The 19,909-nt window shown below is 41.0% G+C and overlaps 1 protein-coding gene across 1 annotated transcript; it reads right to left on the bottom strand.

Annotated features, from left to right (window-relative positions):
* Positions 1-5,286: 5,286 nt before the first annotated feature.
* Positions 5,287-19,636, bottom strand: LOC130045762 (olfactory receptor 1L8-like). Its single transcript, XM_056138599.1, has 2 exons — positions 19,143-19,636; positions 5,287-6,223 (listed from the first exon to the last, which is right to left on the bottom strand). Exons 1-2 carry the CDS (start codon positions 19,634-19,636, stop codon positions 5,287-5,289), a joined length of 1,431 nt encoding a protein of 476 aa, XP_055994574.1.
* Between the last annotated feature and the right edge of the window lie 273 nt (positions 19,637-19,909).

Genomic DNA, 19,909 nt, shown 5'->3' with positions numbered 1-19,909 from the left:
TCTTGATGGTGCTTGGGAACCCTACGTGGTGCTGGGACTCAAACCTGGGTTGTCTGCATGCCAGGCAATCAGTACTATCTGCTGACAATCACCGTGCTATCTCTACAGTCCCATGGAGGAGAATCTTATTTTATCTAGGATCTGGTATCTTTCTATGCCTGTGATACATTCTCTGAGTAACTTTAGCAAGATGTGGAAGGAAGTGTCAACCCCTCAGTGTTTTCTGGAATATGAAGAAATGAATCCAGTCTGTCATTTCCCCCCATGTTATCTTTGTTGTCTTTACCATCTTGCCATCTATTCCTAAAGCATCTAAAAATCGATGCTATTTTTTTTTTGGGCGGAGGGGGGATGAGTGCACAACAAGCGGTGCTCACTCCTGAATCTGTGCTCAGGGATCACTCCAGTTGGGAATAGGGGAACTATAAAGGACACTGGGAGTCAAACCCAGGTTGGCAGCGTGGAAAAGCAAATACCCTGCCCACTGTACTATCTCTTCGGACGCTAAAGATAATTCTGAACACAGAAGCTTCTGTAATATTTAATGCACAAAAACAAAACATTAAAAACTCTGCAATACTAGGACCTCTGTAATCTAATTAAGAGTTGAAATTACTTCTCAATAGGGGTTGGAGAGGTTGCTCAGTGGGGGACATTTCCCTTGCACCCAGCCAATGGGGGTTTGAACACCCCAGGAGTAATCCCTGAGTGCAGAGTCATGAGGAAGCCCTGAGCCCAGCCAGGTGTGTCCCACTGCCTGCCCACACCCCACCAGCCCAACTTCCTTCTCAGTAATCACACCAAACTGAGACTGTATTCCCTCACATAATTTCTGATTTACCCAGTTTCTGATTTCTCCAGTTGAACTATTTCTTTCCCTTCCACTTCTGCCCACACTATTTCTTGTATTTTTGTTAGGTTTTAATAACAGCATTTCATTGCAAATATCACTTTTCTAAAGCTAAAATTATTTCTGCCTCTCAACAATAAATCTCCACAGGGTTTTTGCTTTTGCACGCGGCCAACCTGGGTCTGACTCCCAAAGCCAAATAAGCTTTCACTATGGCAATCTTTTTATGTCAATCCCCCGTTTTTATTGATTTATAACGTGGACTATACATTTGGTATTGTCCCATATAGCTGTGGTAGAGATGAAATTGTATTTAACACACTGAATGTTATTCTAACCATACTAACTTCCTAAACTTCTTAGTAAAAATGCCAGTTTCTCATATGCCATACATTTCCCATAACTGATGTAATTACTAAAGGTCACTCCTCAGTAAAACTGCTGGTTCCATTTGGTCTGAGAGCTTGATTAAACTTCATCATGGATGGAACAAGTTTTATATTAACTTAGGGTTCAGGTATCACTGTGGCACATTGCCATCTGTCTCCCTTGGGGATAATCCGGGTTGATCCTCAGCCTATTCAAGCTCTGCCAATTGTATCATTTATCAGTTATATTTTGCCATAGTTTTCTAAGCTGATTGTGTTCCTCCTCTTGCCTGGACCTGTAGTAGAACTGACCACTGCTGTTTAAATAGATCAGATGTTGTTGCTATAAACAAGGCAATTGTTTAATTCAGGGTGAGGGTGTGAGTTCTCCCCCAAAGTTATTGACCAGGAGGACGCTGAATCAGTTCAGTCAACACATAGCGCATGCAAATGCATCATAATTCTGGGCCAAACGCCAGGTTTAACCAGTTCCCAGGAAGAGGACTCCCTCTAGTGACTATTTAGATTATAACTTCCAACCTCATCAGTCCGTAGTTCCTTAGGCAATGTTTTGTGATCACAGTTGCTGCTATTTGTGCCAAGAGACTAATTTAAGTAGACTACGTGCCAAGAACTATGTTTGAGAGATTGCCTGGTGGGCATATTACCTTATAATGTCTCAAAAACTTCCCATGGTCATTGAGGAAAAGAAATCCTAGTGTGAAGCCATCATTCCTGATATGTGAACACCCGTTTCCCATCATCCTTCCCTCTTGGGAATTATTGTGATGGATACTTGCTGAGGTAATTTTCCTTCCGCGTTCCTATCTCAGGTCATTAAAAGAGCAAGTTTAATTCGATATGCTGGGAGGACCCACAACAGAGTGTCTCATACCCAAGTGTGTGCTTTGTAAAATTTAACTAAAATATTGCCAAGTAGTGCTCAGGAGGCGCCATCTGTGATTCTAGGCCCACCGGGCTGATGGTTCAATGCAAGGGCCTGGAAAACAGGTAGACATTTCCATGATATTGATGTTAGAAGTGTCTTGAATGGTTCAACTACATTGGAAAAGAAAATGAAGACAGACAAATAAACCAAACAAACAACGACAGTGAGACAGTGAAAGCAATAACACCCAACAAATGCAAATGGGATTACACCAAACTAAATAAGTCTCTGCTCTGATAAAAAATGGCATTTGATCTTAAAAGGCACCCCATGAAATCAGAGAAAATAGCTGTGCACCATGTATCTAAGAAAAGGCTAATGCTTTCTACTAAGATTTTTTAAAAACTATTTTTAATGGGAGCTTTTCTTCCTGGATAAATAATCTCATCTGTTCATCATATACACATACACATTCACTAATATATATATTTTTTCTCTTAATCATTTATTTATTCTTTTTGTTGAACATATTTGGTTTATAATATTATATAAATGTAAAGTATATAACTTGTTAATATGAATGTTTTAGTATTGCAATAAAATAACCATTATAAATATGTTAACACCTCTGTTACATTACATAATAGACTCATTCATAACCATTTTATTGTGTTACTTGCTCTTTATTATGGATTAGGACATGATGAAAACATTTCTCCCTATTTATAACTAATACGTGTTATATATATTTTATCTATCAAAATTTTATTGTGAATATCATTCAAGGTGGCTTCTTTTCTGTGTATTTTGTGATTTTTCTTAACTTTTAAAATGAATTACTCCATAACTTAGAGGCCAGCCGGGTATCCTAGAGGAAAGGGCAGTTCAGATAGAGAAGGGAGCACCAAATAAAGGATGTTTGGAGGATCCTCCCAGGAGGGGAGATGCATGTCGAAAGTAGACTATGGACTGAACATGTTTGCCACTCAATGCCTCTTTTGCAGACCACAACACCCAAAAGGAGAGAGAGAACACAGGGGATTGCCCTGCCACAGAGACAGGGGGGATGGGGGGATGGGGGTGGGAGGGATATTATCCATGGTGGTGGAAAATGGGCACTGGTGGAGGGATGGGTATCTGATCATTGTATAATTGAAACCAAAGCACAAAAAATTGTAAATCTACAACTTTAAAAAAAAATAAAATAAAATAAAGGGAAAAAAATGAATTACTGTGAGATAGACCCTTACAAAGCTGTTCATGATTGGATTTCAGTCACACAGTATTACAACACCCATCCCTCTACCGGTGTACATTTCCCAGCACCAGTGTCCCCAAATTCCCTCCCATCACCCCCCCCCCACCTCTCTGCCTGCCTCTATGCAGATGCTTTTCTTCTCTCTCTCTTAGAGTATATTTTTTTATGGGCAAGCTGAACCACTAAGTATCTATTACCTACGATGGGCATTAGATTGTCTTTGCTTTTTTTCTAACTTTTGCTATTACAAAAGATACTCATTGAGTGTATGTATATATATTCATATACTTTATTTTGTATTATTATAGCTATCAGTCCTCCAAAATATGAACATAATGTGAAAAGAATGACTAGAAATTTTAATAAAGCTTCTCACGTAAAAGGTCAGTTAGTTTTATCTGGGCTATGCTATGCTATTGAAATGCATATCGATAGATACTGCATGTAGCTAGTGAATCATTTCTCTGAGAATTATTTACCAGAATATCAAATGATAAAAGTATTCAATGAAAACAAGCAGTTGAACTTTGATTTAAGGAACTGGTGTTACCAAGCAGGGATGGGAAAGGGAAGATGAACTCATAACACAAGGGTAGCAGTGGAGGGCACATGGCATTTTGGTGGTGAGAGACAGTGTTTTTTTACAAAAGCATAAATATTAAAATGTCATTTAGTCATAGTAAAAGTGAAATAAATAAAAAATACTTCATAAATTATTAAGGTAAAATCATTGAGAAAATCATAAACAATAAAGGGTGAATATAAAAGAAAACAGAATTACTTCCCAGTTAGTATAATATGCCTTTGTGTGGTTCTGAAAGATTTTAGCTACCTGTCCCTTCACCATTCACATGAGAGTTTTTTTTTTTGGGTCACACTCGGCAATGCACAGGGGTCACTCCTGGCTCTGCACTCAGGAATTACCCTTGGTGGTGCTCAGGGGACCATATGGGATGCTGGGAATCGAACCCCAGTTGGCCGCGTGCAGCCGTGTGCAAGGCAAATGCCTACCAGCTGTGTTATGGCTCCAGCCCCTCACATAAGAATTTTAATTCTAATTTCAAAAGAATAATGCTAAACACATCCACAAATCTTTTTCAGGGAAGCAGACATTTCTAAACGGTAGTGATTGTGGAGCAGAACTTCTTAGCGGAATGAAAGGTAAGAGATGACTCAGTGGAATGGATGTCCATGAGGGACAAATACCAGGTGACAAAGATAGAAACTCAGAGGTGACCCAGCCTCACTGCATACTGGCTTGGCCATTGGGACAGACATGCATCAGACTCCTGTCACTTAAGTAATTAAGGAATTAGGATTGTTCTATTGCTCATCTACTGCCCAGAATATCCAGCTATCGAAGACTGGAAAGAAGGAAAAGGCATTACTCTTGCATAAACTCTTTCTCTCGTCATAACTCCCAGCAATGTCTTTCAAGAAACTGACTATAAAGTTTATGAAACTACAGAAAATACTATGTAATCTAAAATCATTGTACAGATAAATATTTCTTTCAGTAAGCCATGGGGAAGACATCATTTCAGAGCACTTAGAATGAAAATATAGGGTTTCTTGGGGGAGAAGATGACCATCCGCCTGGCTTGACACTTAGGGATCACTCCTGGAGATACTTGGGGCCAGGTTGGCCGATACAAGGTTGGCTGATGCAAGGCAAATATTCTATCTAGTATACTATCGCTCTGACCCTGGAAACGAAGACTGTTTGTTGAACTCTAACCAATTACTGAATCTTAATAAAATCTCACTTACAAAAGAGGTTACAACTCTAAGACACAAATGAGCTACATAAAAGAGCTACACATATATATTTTGACATACAAGAGTCTATTGTCATATCAGAAACCAGCAAAAATGATATAAAGAGCCAAGACACTCATGAATATTCCCACACAGATTTTGGCTAAGATTTCTTCATGTTTAGCAGCTTCCCCAAGCCCCTTTTCATGTCTTTGTTTCTGAGACTGTAGATAAAAGGGTTCAGCATGGAGGACAGAACTGTGTAGACAATCGTTGCCATGCGGGTGCTGACAGTATAGCTGGATAAGGGCTGTAAAATTTCATAGAAGATGCTTCCATAAAAGAGCGTTACCACAGTCAGGTGAGAACCACAGGTAGAGAAGGTTTTGCGTTTCCCAGCAGCTGAGGGGATCTTGAGAACGGCAATAAAGATTTGAATATACGAGAAAACAATGCAAAGAAAGGGGGTCACCAAAGCAACGGGCCCTTCTGTTATTATCAGAACTTCATTGATGAACGTGGAGGAGCAGGACAGTTTCAGCAAAGCATCAATGTCACAGAAGAAGTGGCTGATAATATTGGAGTTACAGAAAGTGAGGCGACTCATCAGCAGTGTGTGGAGCAGTGAGTGGAGGAGAGAAAATGAGCAGGAGAAGGCCACCAGCAGGACACAGCGCTGGTGGCTCATGGTGGTGACATAATGGAAGGGGTCACAGATGGCTACATAGCGGTCAAAGGCCATGACTGCCAGGAGGCAACTGTCAGTGGTACCCAAAGCATAAATAAAATACATCTGTATCACACACCCAACATAAGAGATGGTCTTCTTCTCTGACAAGAAGTTCACTAGCATCTTGGGGACAATGGTGGTGGTGAAGCCAATGTCAGTGAAAGATAGGAAACTCAAGAAGAAGTACATGGGGGTCTGCAGCTGGGGGTCAGTGCGGATAGCCAGGATGATGAGCAGATTCCCAGTTATAGTGACGACGTACATGATGAGGAAGAGGACAAAGAGTGGTACCTGGTCCTCAGGTCTTGAGGAGAGTCCCAGGAGGATGAACTCGGAGACACGGTGGGTTTGGTTGACTGTTTCCATGATTGTGGAACCATCTGAATTAGAAAAGATTGTAACATTAACACCCTCTTTTGTGAAACAGTAATTGTTAAAAAGCTAGCAAGTCTTTGCATCTTCCTACCTTTTCTTTCCACTCACAAGGTGGCAACTTGTGAGTTTGGGCAATTTGTCAGCTTCAGGTCCCTATGCTCTTTCACTTCTCACCTCTAAGGCTTTATAATCTTCTTATTGGTATGCAGGCATTCATAGGATGATTTTTCTTTAAGGAATGTAATTAAACTTTCCTGGTAAAATCTACAATTCAATCTTTCAAAAGATATTTATTTATTTATTGAATCAAACAATTCAACCTTAAAAATAACTGCTTATTTTTTGACAAATACTTTCTGTGAATGAAGGCACAGATATAAATAAAGCAGAGATGATTTAGCTTTCTAAATCTTGGCTTTGTACTGAAGGATCTACATCTCTCTGTCCTCTATCAAAAATTTAATCTATATATTTTATATTTATAATATAAAATATATATTAGCAATGAACATCAGAAGACATAATCACAAATAATAACCATATACTACAAATGTAAATGGTTTACACGTGCACCTAGAATTTTTCAATTATATAAATTATATTTATATTGTCTTGATTTATACATCTATATTTTAATATACATTTACCTATACTTGTATTTCTTATGGTCATCATCACTAGTGGACATCATTAGATATTTTACATTTTATAAAATAAAATGCTACTACAGCGTTCTCTCTGTGAACATAGAAGAATAGAAAAATTTATTTCAATGGTGTTTTATTGCTGTCTATAGTAAAATAAATGTTCAGTTATGTATTCTGAACTTACTTTCCATAAAATGGACTTTATAAATTTTTCCATCAGAAAATTAGAAGAATATGATATGTCCAACCAGATTTATTTCAAAGATTCTTATTCAGAAACTCATACTTCTTTATTTGATGAGCACTTTTTTGAGCACCATTTGTTGAAGTGGTTTTCTAAGCTCAACTTTATATATATATATATTTTTTTTAATTAAGGATAAAGACCCTCCATGTATATGATAGTCTGTCTCTGGGCTCTCAGTTCTATTCCACTGATCTGAAAGTCTGTCATTACTCAAGTACCACGTTGTTTTAATTACTACAGCTTTATAGTATAGTTTGAAGTTGGGGAAAGAAAGCCTCCCATCTTCTTTTTACCTAGGTTTGCTTTGGAGACTTGGAGATTTTTATTTTTCCAATAAATGATTTTTCTCGTATGTGAAATATAAAGAAACAAAGCAGGGGTTTGTGTAACAAATGCTGAAAGGCAACAGAGACTGAGAACGGGTCTTCATGAGAAGTTTATCATAGGGGAGATAAGGTGAATGTATAGGATGGGGAGGTGGTTGTGGGGGCCAACGGAACAATGGTGGAGGGAAATGGATACTCTGGTGCAGGGTGTGGTGCTGGAATGTGTTATGCATGAAATTCTATTAACAACAGCATTGCAAACCACAGCATCTATAAAATTAGAAAGGAAAATCTTACACCTCAGGGAATGTCTATCTTTGCTAGTCCATGCTAATCTTCACTATTATTATTTTTGGTTTTTGGTCACACCTGGTGGTGCTCAGGGCTTTCTCTTGGCTCTGCACTCAGAGAACATTCCTGGTTGAATTCTGGGGACTATATAGGGTACCGTTGATGGGATTACATGGCGCCAGGGGGCCAGGTGGTGGGTGTGATCCCCGCCTACTGGAATTTGGAGGATCTGGGTGGAGGATGCTCGACTCCAATCCGAGTAGGCTTGGAGATCTCAGCCCCGGAACCCGCGTGGCTTTGTCCCTCTGCCAGTACCTTCATGTGTGCGGAGAGTGGTCTCAGCATGGTGGTGGCTGGTACTGGAGGTCTTTGGCTGCCAGAGCTCTGGTCGGGGCGGGGAGGACTCAGAGACTATGAACTCCAGCTCCCGGACGAGACCAGTGCAGTCTCCTGCCCCTGCGCCTGGCTGTTCCTCGCCGGGGTCCCTTGGAGGGGAGCGGGTTAAGCTTTCCTCCCCGCCCCGACCAGGGCTCTGGCAGCCGAAGACCTCCAGGACCAGCCACCACCATGCTGAGACCACTCTCCGCACACATGAAGGTACTGGCAGAGGGACAAAGCCACGCGGGTTCTGGGGCCGAGATCTCCAAGCCTACTCGGATTGGAGTCGAGCATCCTCCACCCAGATCCTCAAAATTCCAGTAGGCAGGGGTCACACCCACCACCTGGCCCCCTGGCGCCGTGTAATCCCATCAATGGCCAAGACTCAGAGACTATAAAATCCAGCTCCCGGAACCAAGCGGCTGCATTTGCGGCCGCGCGACATCTTATCATGACATCTTTTTATGACATCTTATTATCTCATTCCTACTTTTTTACAAACTTGCAAGCTATCGAATGTAGCCTGCCCACAGGGCAGAGTCTGACAAACTCCCCGTGGCGTACCAAATATGCCAAATACCAGTAACAATGATGGGTCTCATTCTCCTAAAGAGCCTTGAATATAATCTCAGGGCTAGGATGAAAGAGACGTTACTGGGCCTGCTTGAGGCAATCGACGAATAACAGGATGATGAATGAATGAATGAATGAAAATATAGGGTACCAGGCTTTCAACCCAGGTTGGCCACATGCAAGGCGAGTGTCCTTCCCATTGTACAATTGCTCAGCCTCCTAATTTTTATATTTGAAAGCAAATCTGAGTTAATTTATATTCCTATGTCTTGAACATCAAACAATTAAACAAGCATATATAAGTATATATATTTGAAAAATATGTTACTGCTTTGTTTATATGTCCACCCGACCCCCCAGCCTCCCAATTCAACAGTACCGTAGCCTCTGTATCATTTTCTATACATGGGTTTTTTGAGAACTGAGTATGTTCAGGTTCGTTACTTTTGAGCTCCTTCCATTGTATACCTGGAGTACACTTAAACACTTGACTTAGCATATCTTCCTTGATGTCCTCTAAGTCTTTGCTATCATGAATAATATTGATTAAAGTACCTTGTTTCCACAAAATGTTTCATTTATTCATTTATGTTAGCTCTTATTTCAGGCACCATGGTTCACAAAAGCTCTGATGGTGGTTTTCTGTATAAAACATTCCAGCACCGTAAATCTACAACTGTACCTCAAGGTGTTTCACTAATAATAATAATAATAAAAAATAAAAACAAAACAAAAAAATTCCAGCACCACACCCTCACTAGCGTTCTCTTCCCTCCATCACTGCCCCAGTACTTCCCTCCCACAGTGCCCACCTGGTGGTAGCTTCCTATTAAAGACTAGTTCTTGGTTTCTGTTGCATCTAGGCATTTGTTATTTCCCTAATAACATATCCTGCACACAGAGTGTTTTGAATACTTTGTTTGTTGGAATGGGCTTACTGGATCGACATGTTTAGTTTATTTTCTGATCTCATCTGTTGTAGTTTTAGAAACAGGCAGAAGGTGAAAACATAGGCTAAAGACAGATGCTATTCATGAGAAATATTAGGGATATACATGAAAACAGAGGGACTGATACTCTTGTATCATCTCATGGCCATGTGGTCAGAGAGGATATGAGTGAGTCCCTTAACTGCGGAGTCATTAGGGCCTATCACTCTCCTTACAGTTTTAGTTATTTATTCAGTTTTATTTGTGGTACAGATGACTGAATACAGGTTTTCTACATACAAGGCATGTTCTCTACCATTGTAGGTAGCAATTTTTAAAAATAAAGATGGAATATTTATTCATTCATACAACATTAATGTCTGCTTTTAGCTGGTTGACCTTAAACAAGTTATTAAGTAACTTTACATTTTAGTTTTTTCATCTGTAGGAAGGATATGCTAATATTTGTTTGAATTTCATTAGATTTTTATGGAATAGCATGCAGAGAACACTTAAACTGTTCCAGGGGCAGAGTAAATATCTGATTCCACTGTCTTCCCTCTAGCATCATTATTACCAGACTATCCCCCAATGGATATATGTTAATGTTTTCAAAAGTAGAAAATCTGAATATTAAAATAACCATTACATTCTAACTTGGCTTCAGTGGCCAAGTTAACCTAAATTTAGACTTGCAGATCTCTAGATGGTTTATTTCCCCATGCTTTGCATATCTCAAGACTGAATCAGTAATTAAGCACATATCTTGTACAGGTATTACTTCATTTAATACTCACAGGAAACTTATGAGGATTAAGTTATAATTATTCTCACTTTTTGGATGGGGAAGCAGAAGAAGGGACTTAAAATATTTTACTAAAATCACACATCAAATAAGTAGCAGAAGCAATTCAAGCACAAGACTAATTCAAGACCTAAACATTTAATCACTGTGATTTTTATATATTTTTAAAGTTACAAAAGTGTATAAGAAACAAACAGGATCTATTATACCCCAATTGCTTACGTTTTAACACACAGCACACACAACTATACACTTCACACACATTTCCCCCTAAATAATTTTTAAAAATCTTTCTTGAATAACTGACCATTGTTGCTGATGGGAAATGCATTTTTCCCCCTTGTTGAAAGGATTTTAGATTTGAAAATGCCAAGGTATCCGGTTAACTGTTAAAAATAGGAGAATCTTGGCTTTAGATGGCTGTATCATAAAGTATGTTGGAGTTGAAAGTGTGGGAGAAAGTGGACCAAACTTGCAATGAGAAGGTAAGGTTGGTACTTGACCTCCATTACTTGCTCACTGAGCAGTCCTTGGGCATTCTGAAGAGCTAATGAAAAGTCATGGATGAGTGCAACTGGTGAAACACATCAATGAGAGTATTTGTGAAGAGAAAATCTGGTGTGTGTGAAATAAAAAAGGGCTGATGTGATCAAGTCAAGTTGGATACTAATCAAGTATTGGGAAATGGGAGGAATTTGGGAAGTGAGAATCTGGAGTCATAACTTACCAGCATGGCTTGTATTGGGAGGAAAACATTTTTCCTTTTTGTCTTTTCCATGTATTTCATTCCTACTTGCTAAAAATCTGCTTCCTCAAAAGCACAATAGAAATACCCTGACCCAGTAACCAAATACAAAATCAGTCTTCAAAACCTGTGATATTTGGAGTAATTTTTGGCATTGCCAAAGAGCTGAAATAAGTACCTGATTGAAGGGATGGTCACGTGGGCAGCCAGCTTACTAATGTCCACTTTTCATGTGCTGGGGTCTTCTTGATTTTTCAAATTGGTTCACTTCACTTATCAAAGCTGATCTGTTTAACCGTCTAGTTAATTATAAGCAAGAAGAACAGAGAAGTCTGAGGGAAGTGCCACGAGCAGCATATTCTAGATTCTAGAATGATAAAGCACTTTCCAGACACAGCCTCCCAGGTGTGTGCCATTTATTCTTAGCTCAGCGATGTTGTTTCTCAGCATTATTCTGTTTTTCTCTGTTTTTTGCCCTGCACGGCAAAGATGCCCAGTCTCTCTCTGATGGAAACTCTCCTAGTAGGGACACTAAACATCTCACTGGCTTGAGTTCTATTTCTCTCAGCATCTTTTGGATCCTTGCCGGGCTGTGGGAGCTATGGGGTGCTCCTTCCAACTCAACTCCTCCAGAGAGTTTGCTCTGTGACCTCTCTGGGTCTGGGGCTCATAATAGCTGCAGCATTGAGTGGAGGGCAACCTCGAGGGGGTAGAAGTCTCCTGAGGTGGTATTCAGAAGCAGGAGGCTATTTTCAGAGCCTTTTGGATCTCTCGGGAACGTGCTAGTGTCCTCAACTGTGGCTATCAAAGATGAAATAATGAAATGAAATATTGAATGAAATAGTGTATTTGTTGAGTGGGTAAAGAGTATTGCAGTTTGAATTCTCCAGGAATCTGATTTTTGTCCACTCCCTTCTCTCCCCTTTGTAAATGATGATGTTGTGATGATGGGGTGGGGGTGGGTGAGGAGGGGTGGTGCTTGCACATGTTAGTGTGGTGTGTTTTGGGTTCGCATATTGAGTTACACTGAATTTCTGTGCTCACTCCCTTAGCCATGGGGCCTGCCCAGATGTGCTTGCTGGGAATCACTGCCTTTTAATTAGGGTGTATGTCCACATTCTGGCTGTAGAGGTGCCATAGGTCACTGTGGTTCTGATAGTTGTGCTTGCCTGAAGTTCCAGACTCTGATAATGATGCTGCTCTCACATCTTTCTAAGTAGTGGTGTGTGATGGGGGCACCCCCTTTTAGTTGTGGTGCTTACACAGAGCTGACTGCAGGACAACTGGAACTCACTTGTGATCACAGAGAGTGGAACTTCCAGGCTCAAACAGCATGGTTGTCAGGATTGTTCTAGAACCATGCTGTGGCATAAGGGCTTGGATTGGCAGACTCATGCCTGAAATGCAGGTGCTCTGTGACACTGAGATCTCCCAACAGCCCTGGAAAACAACATTTATTTGATTATATAATTTTTTGGGGGGACACATTGAAAAGAAGGGACATTGGGTGCTTTGCGGGGAGGGTACATTAGTAATGGGTGTGGTGTGGGAGTTTTGTGCATGGAAGGTCATAATAAGCAGTATTGAAAATCACAGTAACTCAATAAAAAAGATAAAAAGTTATAAAAATTGTTTTCTGAAATGTTGGCACTGTGATTTACAATACAGTTAGTGGTGGCACTTTATTTTATTTATTTATTTTATTTATTTATTGAATCACTGTGGGAAAGGTTACAAAGCTTTCAGGTTTAGGTCTCAGTCATGCAAATATCAAACACATTTCCCTTTACCAATACTTATTTTTTACCATGAAGAACCCCAATAAAACTCCACCCCTCACCCCTCCCAGTCCCTGTGAGGCAAATGAATTCTAGTTAACACTCTATCTGCTTTGATTAGATTCACTGTTTCAATAAAAGATTCACCACTATTATTTAGAGTTTACCCCCCCAAATCAGACATGCTGAAAAAGCATTGTGAAGTGATTTGCTTTCTACAGCTGGGTTCAAGAATTAAATGTTGGTTTTGGATTTCTGCTATTTTACCTATTGACCCTGGAAGTATTTCTACTGAAAGTCAGATAGTTAAGAAATTGGTTTCTGTGTTCTGGAGTTGTGGCCGTGCTGGAGAGCCGCTTGTGGGGGGCAACTGGTGGCCTCGGTAGGGCGTGAAGGGCGGACCAGAACGCCCCCCTTCCCATGAGGTTTTAGTCGCCCCCACACCCCGGCTCATACCTGCTGTCCACAAGGCTCCCATGTGGCCGCCATCTTTCTTTCCAGAGAGGAGAGGGCGAATGGGGCAACACCCTTTCCCCTCGGGGCAGACATGATGGCCTGGATTAACGCATAGTCCTTTCACTTTTCTGCTCCAAGCTGCTGGTTTCTGCATTAAGTCCTTGTGCTTCTGGGGCTGTGGCCGTGCTGGAGAGCCGCTCGTGGGGGGCAACTGGTGACCTCGGTAGGGCGTGAAGGACGGACCGGAACGCCCCCCTTCCCATGAGGTTTTAGTTGCCCCCACACCCCCGGCTGATACCTGCTGTCCACAAGGCTCCCATGTGGCCGCCATCCTTCTTTCCAGAGAAGAGAGGGCGAATGGGGCAACACCCTTTCCCCTCCGGCAGACTTGATGGCCTGGATTAACGCATAGTCCGTTCACTTTTCTGCTCCAAGCTGCTGGTTTCTGCATTAAGTCCTTGTGCTTCTGGGGCCGTGGCCGTGCTGGAGAACCGCTTGTGGGGGGCAACTGGTGGCCTCGGTAGGGCGTGAAGGACGGACCGGAACGCCCCCCTTCCCATGAGGTTTTAGTCGCCCCCACACCCCCGGCTCATACTTGCTGTCCACAGTGGTGGCACTTTAAACATACATAGCGGCTACACACCACACCCACCATCGGAGTTCAGTGTCTGTTTACTACCATCTTTAGTTTTCCTTCTACACCCTCTTTAACTTCCCTGTTATAAGGCTCTGTTATATAGGGAAACTCCTATTAGATTTATCATCTGTTATCATTGGTCATTTTTATTCTCCACTTAAAAATTCTTAATAGTCCTCATATGAGAGCCATCTTTTAGTGTTTGTACTTCTCCCTTTAACACTTTTGCTGAGTATGATATCCTATAGTTCTATCCATAAGCCAACGAACTTCAAGAATTTTATCTTTTCTTATGCTGGGTAATAATTATTCTGCCTACATATACCAATTTATTTATCCATTCAACTGTTCTTGGGCATTTCGTTTGCCAGATGTAGGCTATTGTGAAATAGCACTGAAATGAACATAGAAGTGCAAATACCTTTTCAAATTTATGTTTTTTAAGTTCCTTAATTAGATGCCAAAAAGTGGAATTTATGGCTCAAAATGAAGTCCAATTCTTGTCTTTTCAAGAAGCATACTTACTTTTTGATGATTGATGATTGAGATGACATTTCTCATCAATATGGTTACTCTGTCTTTTGCCTGGTGAGTTCAGACTTTAAGCAGGATTTTTTTTGAGAAAAAAGATTTATTGCTATCATATTGTAGAGATTATGAGTGTTTATGAAGTGTGCTTTTTATTTATTTAATATTTAAATTTTTATTTGGGCACACTGATTTATAACACGAACTAAAGTATTTCATACATTTGATGTAATAACCCCATGATATCCACCAGTGTACTCACTTCCTCCACCGTATTACCTCAGTATCTCAGTGTCCCACCCCTCCTCTTAAGTCCTCTGCCACCATTATCTCACCCACCTTGCCATGGTAAACTGAGTCTGTAGAACAATTCTCCTGTTTTGTTGCCTTTGATCATTGGCTATCTTCTTAATAGATTTCTTGATATCCCATGTATGAGAGAGATTATTATGAATCTGTCATCCTCTTAATGATTAACTTTACCCAGTAAGATACTCTTCAGATTCAACCGTGGAGAGACAAATGACATGATTTTGTCTTTTCTCATAGCCAAGTAGTATTTCGTTGTGCATATCTATATCTATATCTATATCTATATCTATATCTATATCTATATCTATATCTATATATCATAGTTTCTTTTTCCAGTCACCTGGTCTTGAACACGTGGGCTATTTCCAGATTTTGGCTATCATGAATACTGCTGCAATAAATATAGGACTGCAAATGTCTTTTCTGAATAAAAGTTTTTGTGTCCTTGGTTTAGAGCCAAGAAGTGGAGTTGTTGGGTCATATAGAAGCTCAAGCCTTCATTTACTGACAATAATTCACATTGTTTTCCAAAAGTATTGAACCAGTTGACATTCCATCAAGAGTGGACGAGGAGTTCTTTTCCCCCACCACCTCAAAACACTGATTCCCCCATCCTTTTTTTGATGTGTGCTAGTCTCACTGGCATTATTTGCATTTCCTTGATGGTAACTGATACAGAACATTTTTTTATAAACCTACTGGCCTACTGAGGTAATATTAGGACATTGGTGGATGGCGTTGGATACGTTGGTGGTGGTGAGATGTGGTAAGTGTGTACACCCAGATCATAAATGCTAATACTATTGTAAACACATTACCCAAACTATAAAAATAAAGTTTAAAAATACCTTGAAAAAGAAATAAATGCGAAATACAGAAATAAATATAAAATTGATATACAATAAATAAAATTGATATACAATATATAATATCAATGAATATACAATATACAATGAATATACAATATACAATATCAATGATATACAGTATCAATGAATCTCAAAATGCTAAAGCTGAAAAAAAGTGCAGTGATTAAAAGAATGTATGGTGAATTTCCCATTTAGATAAACTTGTAGGAGATGCAATTAATTTATGTGGCAGGAAGAGACTGGTGGTTTCCTCTGGAACAGATGGGAGGGGCAAGAATGGGGGTGAAGGAAGGAAGTCATCAAGAGGGCTCACAATCTCCGTGATTTGTGGTGATAATGTCAGGAATATAGACTGTAGCACTATAGCACAGTCCTCCTGTTCATCGATTTGCTTGAGTGGGCACCAGTAACGTTTCCATTGTGAGACTTGTTACTGGTTTTTTTTTGCAAATTGAAGAGTCAAGGGGAACTTGCCAGGCTCTGTAGAGTGGGTGGGATACTCTCTGTAGCTTGCCGGGCTCTCCGAGAGGGCACTGTTTTAGACGTATATATACACTCCTGGGCTGGAGCGATAGCATAGCGAGTAGGGCGTTTGCCTTGCATGCAGTCGACCTGGGTTCGATTCCTCCGTCCCTCTTGGAGAGCCCGGCAAACTATGGAGAGTATCTTGCCCGCACAGCAGAGCCTGGAAAGCTCCCTGTAGCATATTCGATATGCCAAAAACAGTAACAACAAGTTTCACTTCGTGTTCCTGGAGTGAGCAGATGCCACTGGGCTACACTAGCACATGACAGGGACAAATGGATATGTTACTGGTGCAAATGGATGAACAATGGGATGACAGTGCTACAGTGCTACAGTAAAGAAACAATGACAGTGTAGGAGATCAATTAAGGGATTACTACTGGCTCCTGGCAGTGCATAGGGATGACATGGGATGCTGGGGATTGAACACGAGTCAGCCTTGTGCGAGACTAATGCCCTACACACTGTGCTATTGCTCCAGCCCTGGGTCTGTGTATTCTTTTTTTTTTTCCTTTTTGGGTCACACCCAGCGATGCACAGGAGTTAATCCTGGCTCTGCACTAAGGAGTTACTCCTGGTGGTTCTCGGGGGACCATATGGGATGGTGGGAACTGAACCCGTGTCAGCCGCGTGCAAAGCAAATGCCCTACCCATTGTGCTATCGCTCCAGCCCCAGCCTGTGTATTCTTAACTTGTATTTCAGGACTTGTATGCCTGGAACATAGTATTCGTAAATACATGTACATGCTTTTGTGTCAATGAAATAGAAATTTATGGATATTCTTGTCTCTGTTAGAAGTGAATTCTTTCAGTTTAGGAGCAAATCAACACACATTTCCCCAGACTTGAATTAATGAGACAGACATAGGCTGTTTCCGATATACAGATTTTTTTTTATTAATTTTAAACACGAGTGTATAATCTGATGTCATATTCTCTTTTTAGAGAGGTGTTTTGCATGTATTTCATTATTACAGCAAACCATCATTTCTCTCAAAGAAGATAGGAAAATAGAGTAACTGTTCAATGAGATCAATTGTACACCTGCTAATAAGTTTTGTCCTATGAAAATAAATGTGCATTGTGGGCAATGTTATATTTAGGGTCATGGAAGACTGATGACTGAAGTAAGGGGATTGACGTGTGTGCAGAGGGCTCAATAGGTCAGGTGGATGCTATAGGCCTGGGTTCCATTGAGCATTGCATGGTCCTTTGAGCATTTTGGGGGTAACTAGCACAGAACAGAAATAGGCCGTGGGCATGGCCTGGATGTGGCCACAAGTTCTCCCCAATAAGAAAGGGGTTGGATACCAAACAGCTGCTGTTGAAGGTACAGCTGGGAAGATGCTGGACAAACAGACAACTCTCTCAACTCTCTCTCTTTCCCCCTTTCTTTGTCTTTTTTTTGGGGGGACCACATCCAGCATCACTCATTGTTTTCTCCTGGATCACTCATGGCAGACTTGAGATAATATATGGTTCCAGGTGCCAGGGATTGAAGCAGGGTCAGTCATAGGCAAGGCAAGTGCCTCACTTGCCATGCTACCTCTATGTCTCCCAAACACACACATTTTTTTTCAGAGCATTATGAAACTGTTCATGATTGGGTCTCAGTCATATAATGTTCCAACACCCATCCCTCCACCAGTGTAATTTCCCAGCATCAGTGTCCCCAGTTTCCCTCCCCCTCTTCAAGCCATCCCCAACACCTGCCTGCCTTGTGTCAGGTACCTCTTCTCTCTCTCTCTCTCTCTCTCTCTCTCTCTCTCTCTCTCTCTCATTCCAGACATTATGGTTTGCAATACAGATGCTGAAAGGTTATCATGTATATCCCTTTACCTACTTTCAAAACTCAGTTCTTGTCCAGAGTGATCATTTCCAACTAGTATAGTCACGATGGGCCCTCCTCTATCTTATCTATCCTCCATCTCCCACACCCTTGTGGTAATTTCCAATCTTTGACCAGTCATGGCCCATTTTCTATGGCTTTGGATATTAGTTTCATACTTTTTTTTTATATCACACAAATAAATGCAGTCATTCTATATCTCTTTCCTTCTGACTCATTTCACTCAGCATGATACTCTCCAAGTCCATCCATTTATAGGCAAATTTCATGACCTCATTTTCCTAACAGCTGTGTAGTATTCCATCATGTAGATATACCATAGCTTCTTTATCCATTCGTCTATTCTCAGGCACTCAGGTTGTTTCCAGATTCTGGCAATTGTGAATAGTGCTGCACTGAACATAGGAGTGCAGATATTGTTTATGCTGTATGTTTGGACCCCCAGGGTATATTTACAGAAGTGGTATTACTGGGAGCTCAATCTCTAGATTTTTTTTTTTTTTGAGGAACAAACACACAGTTTTTAGGCATCTGGAAGTAGGGTTGATATTAGAGCATAGTTGGATGACTCTCACTTGGCAAGGAGGACCCCCTTTCTGAAAAGAATCCTCAAAGCTAATTTAATGTCTCTGTTTCTTAGGCTGTAGATGAAGGGGTTTAACATGGGGGTCACCACTGTGTACATCAGAGAGGCAATCATGTCTTTGTTATTGGAGTTGCTTGACGAAGGGGAAAAGTATATTGCCACAATTGTGCCATAGAACAGAGAGACCACAGAGAGGTGGGAGCCACAGGTGGACAAGACTTTGCTGATACCTTTGGTGGCTGGAGCCCGTAGAACTGAGGCCCCAATGTAACCATAAGAGACCAGGATGCCAGTCAGTGGAAAGACAACCGTAGCAGCCCCTGCAGTGAATATGGCCAGCTCATTGAGAGATGTGTTGGAGCAGGACAGCTTAAGCAGGACTGAGAGACTACAGAAGAAGTGGGGAATGACGTTATCAGCACAGAAGGACAATTGGGTCAGGAGAAGGGTGTGCAAGAGGGCACTGCTACAGGAGATGATCCAGGAGCCAGCTACCAGCAGCACACAAAGCTCGTTCCTCATGATGAGGGTGTAGTGTAGAGGATGACAAATGGCCACATACCTGTCATATGCCATCACCGAGAGAAGGAGGTTATCCACACAGCCAAAAACCAAATAAAAATACACCTGTGAAATGCACCCCGAGTAGGAGATGGCTGGGCGCTGAGTCTGCATGTTCAGCAGCATCTTTGGAACAGTGACCGATGAGAAGGAGGCGTCAGTGAGAGCCAGGTGACTGAGGAAGAAGTACATGGGTGTGTGGAGACGAGAGTCTATCCTGATGAGCAGGATGATGAGCAGGTTTCCCAGCACTGTGGTCAGGTACATGACCAGAAAGAGAGTGAAGAACAGGAACTGCTGCTCCTGGGGGATGGGGAAGCCTAGTAGGACAAATTCAGACACGCGGCTCTGGTTTTCCTGCCTCATGCTGCTCCAGTGTCGTCTGGGAGTGAAGGAAAATAGAAGATATAGGGAACTTTGCAATACTGAACACAACAATTGCCATAGTGTCATGTTTTATCCAAGTGACTGTGTGCAGTGCATTTCACTCACCTTTAGGGACCTATTTCTGTCTGGTGAAAGTTGTGAATGAATTTAGTCCTGAACATGGACACTATCTTGGGAACAAAATATGTGACATCACTGTTCAATGGAAATGAAATCTAATTTTTTTATTGAATCATCATGAGTAATACTTAC

The sequence above is a fragment of the Sorex fumeus genome, unplaced genomic scaffold, assembly GCF_029834395.1.
Source record: "Sorex fumeus unplaced genomic scaffold, SorFum_2.1 ptg000129l, whole genome shotgun sequence".
Taxonomy (NCBI): domain Eukaryota; kingdom Metazoa; phylum Chordata; class Mammalia; order Eulipotyphla; family Soricidae; genus Sorex; species Sorex fumeus.
The sequence above is the reverse complement of the archived record's forward strand: the minus strand, read 5'-3'. Positions and strand labels throughout refer to the sequence as shown.

What these genes read in the sequence shown, in the direction of transcription:
- LOC130045762 (XM_056138599.1), bottom strand. Translation starts at nt 19,636, where the DNA reads ATGAGGCAGGAAAACCAGAGCCGCGTGTCTGAATTTGTCCTACTAGGC. An exon ending in CACACCCTTCTCCTGACCCA is followed by an intron (nt 6,224 to 19,142) that starts ATTGTCCTTCTG and finishes AGATGGTTCCAC; the next exon opens with AATCATGGAAACAGTCAACC.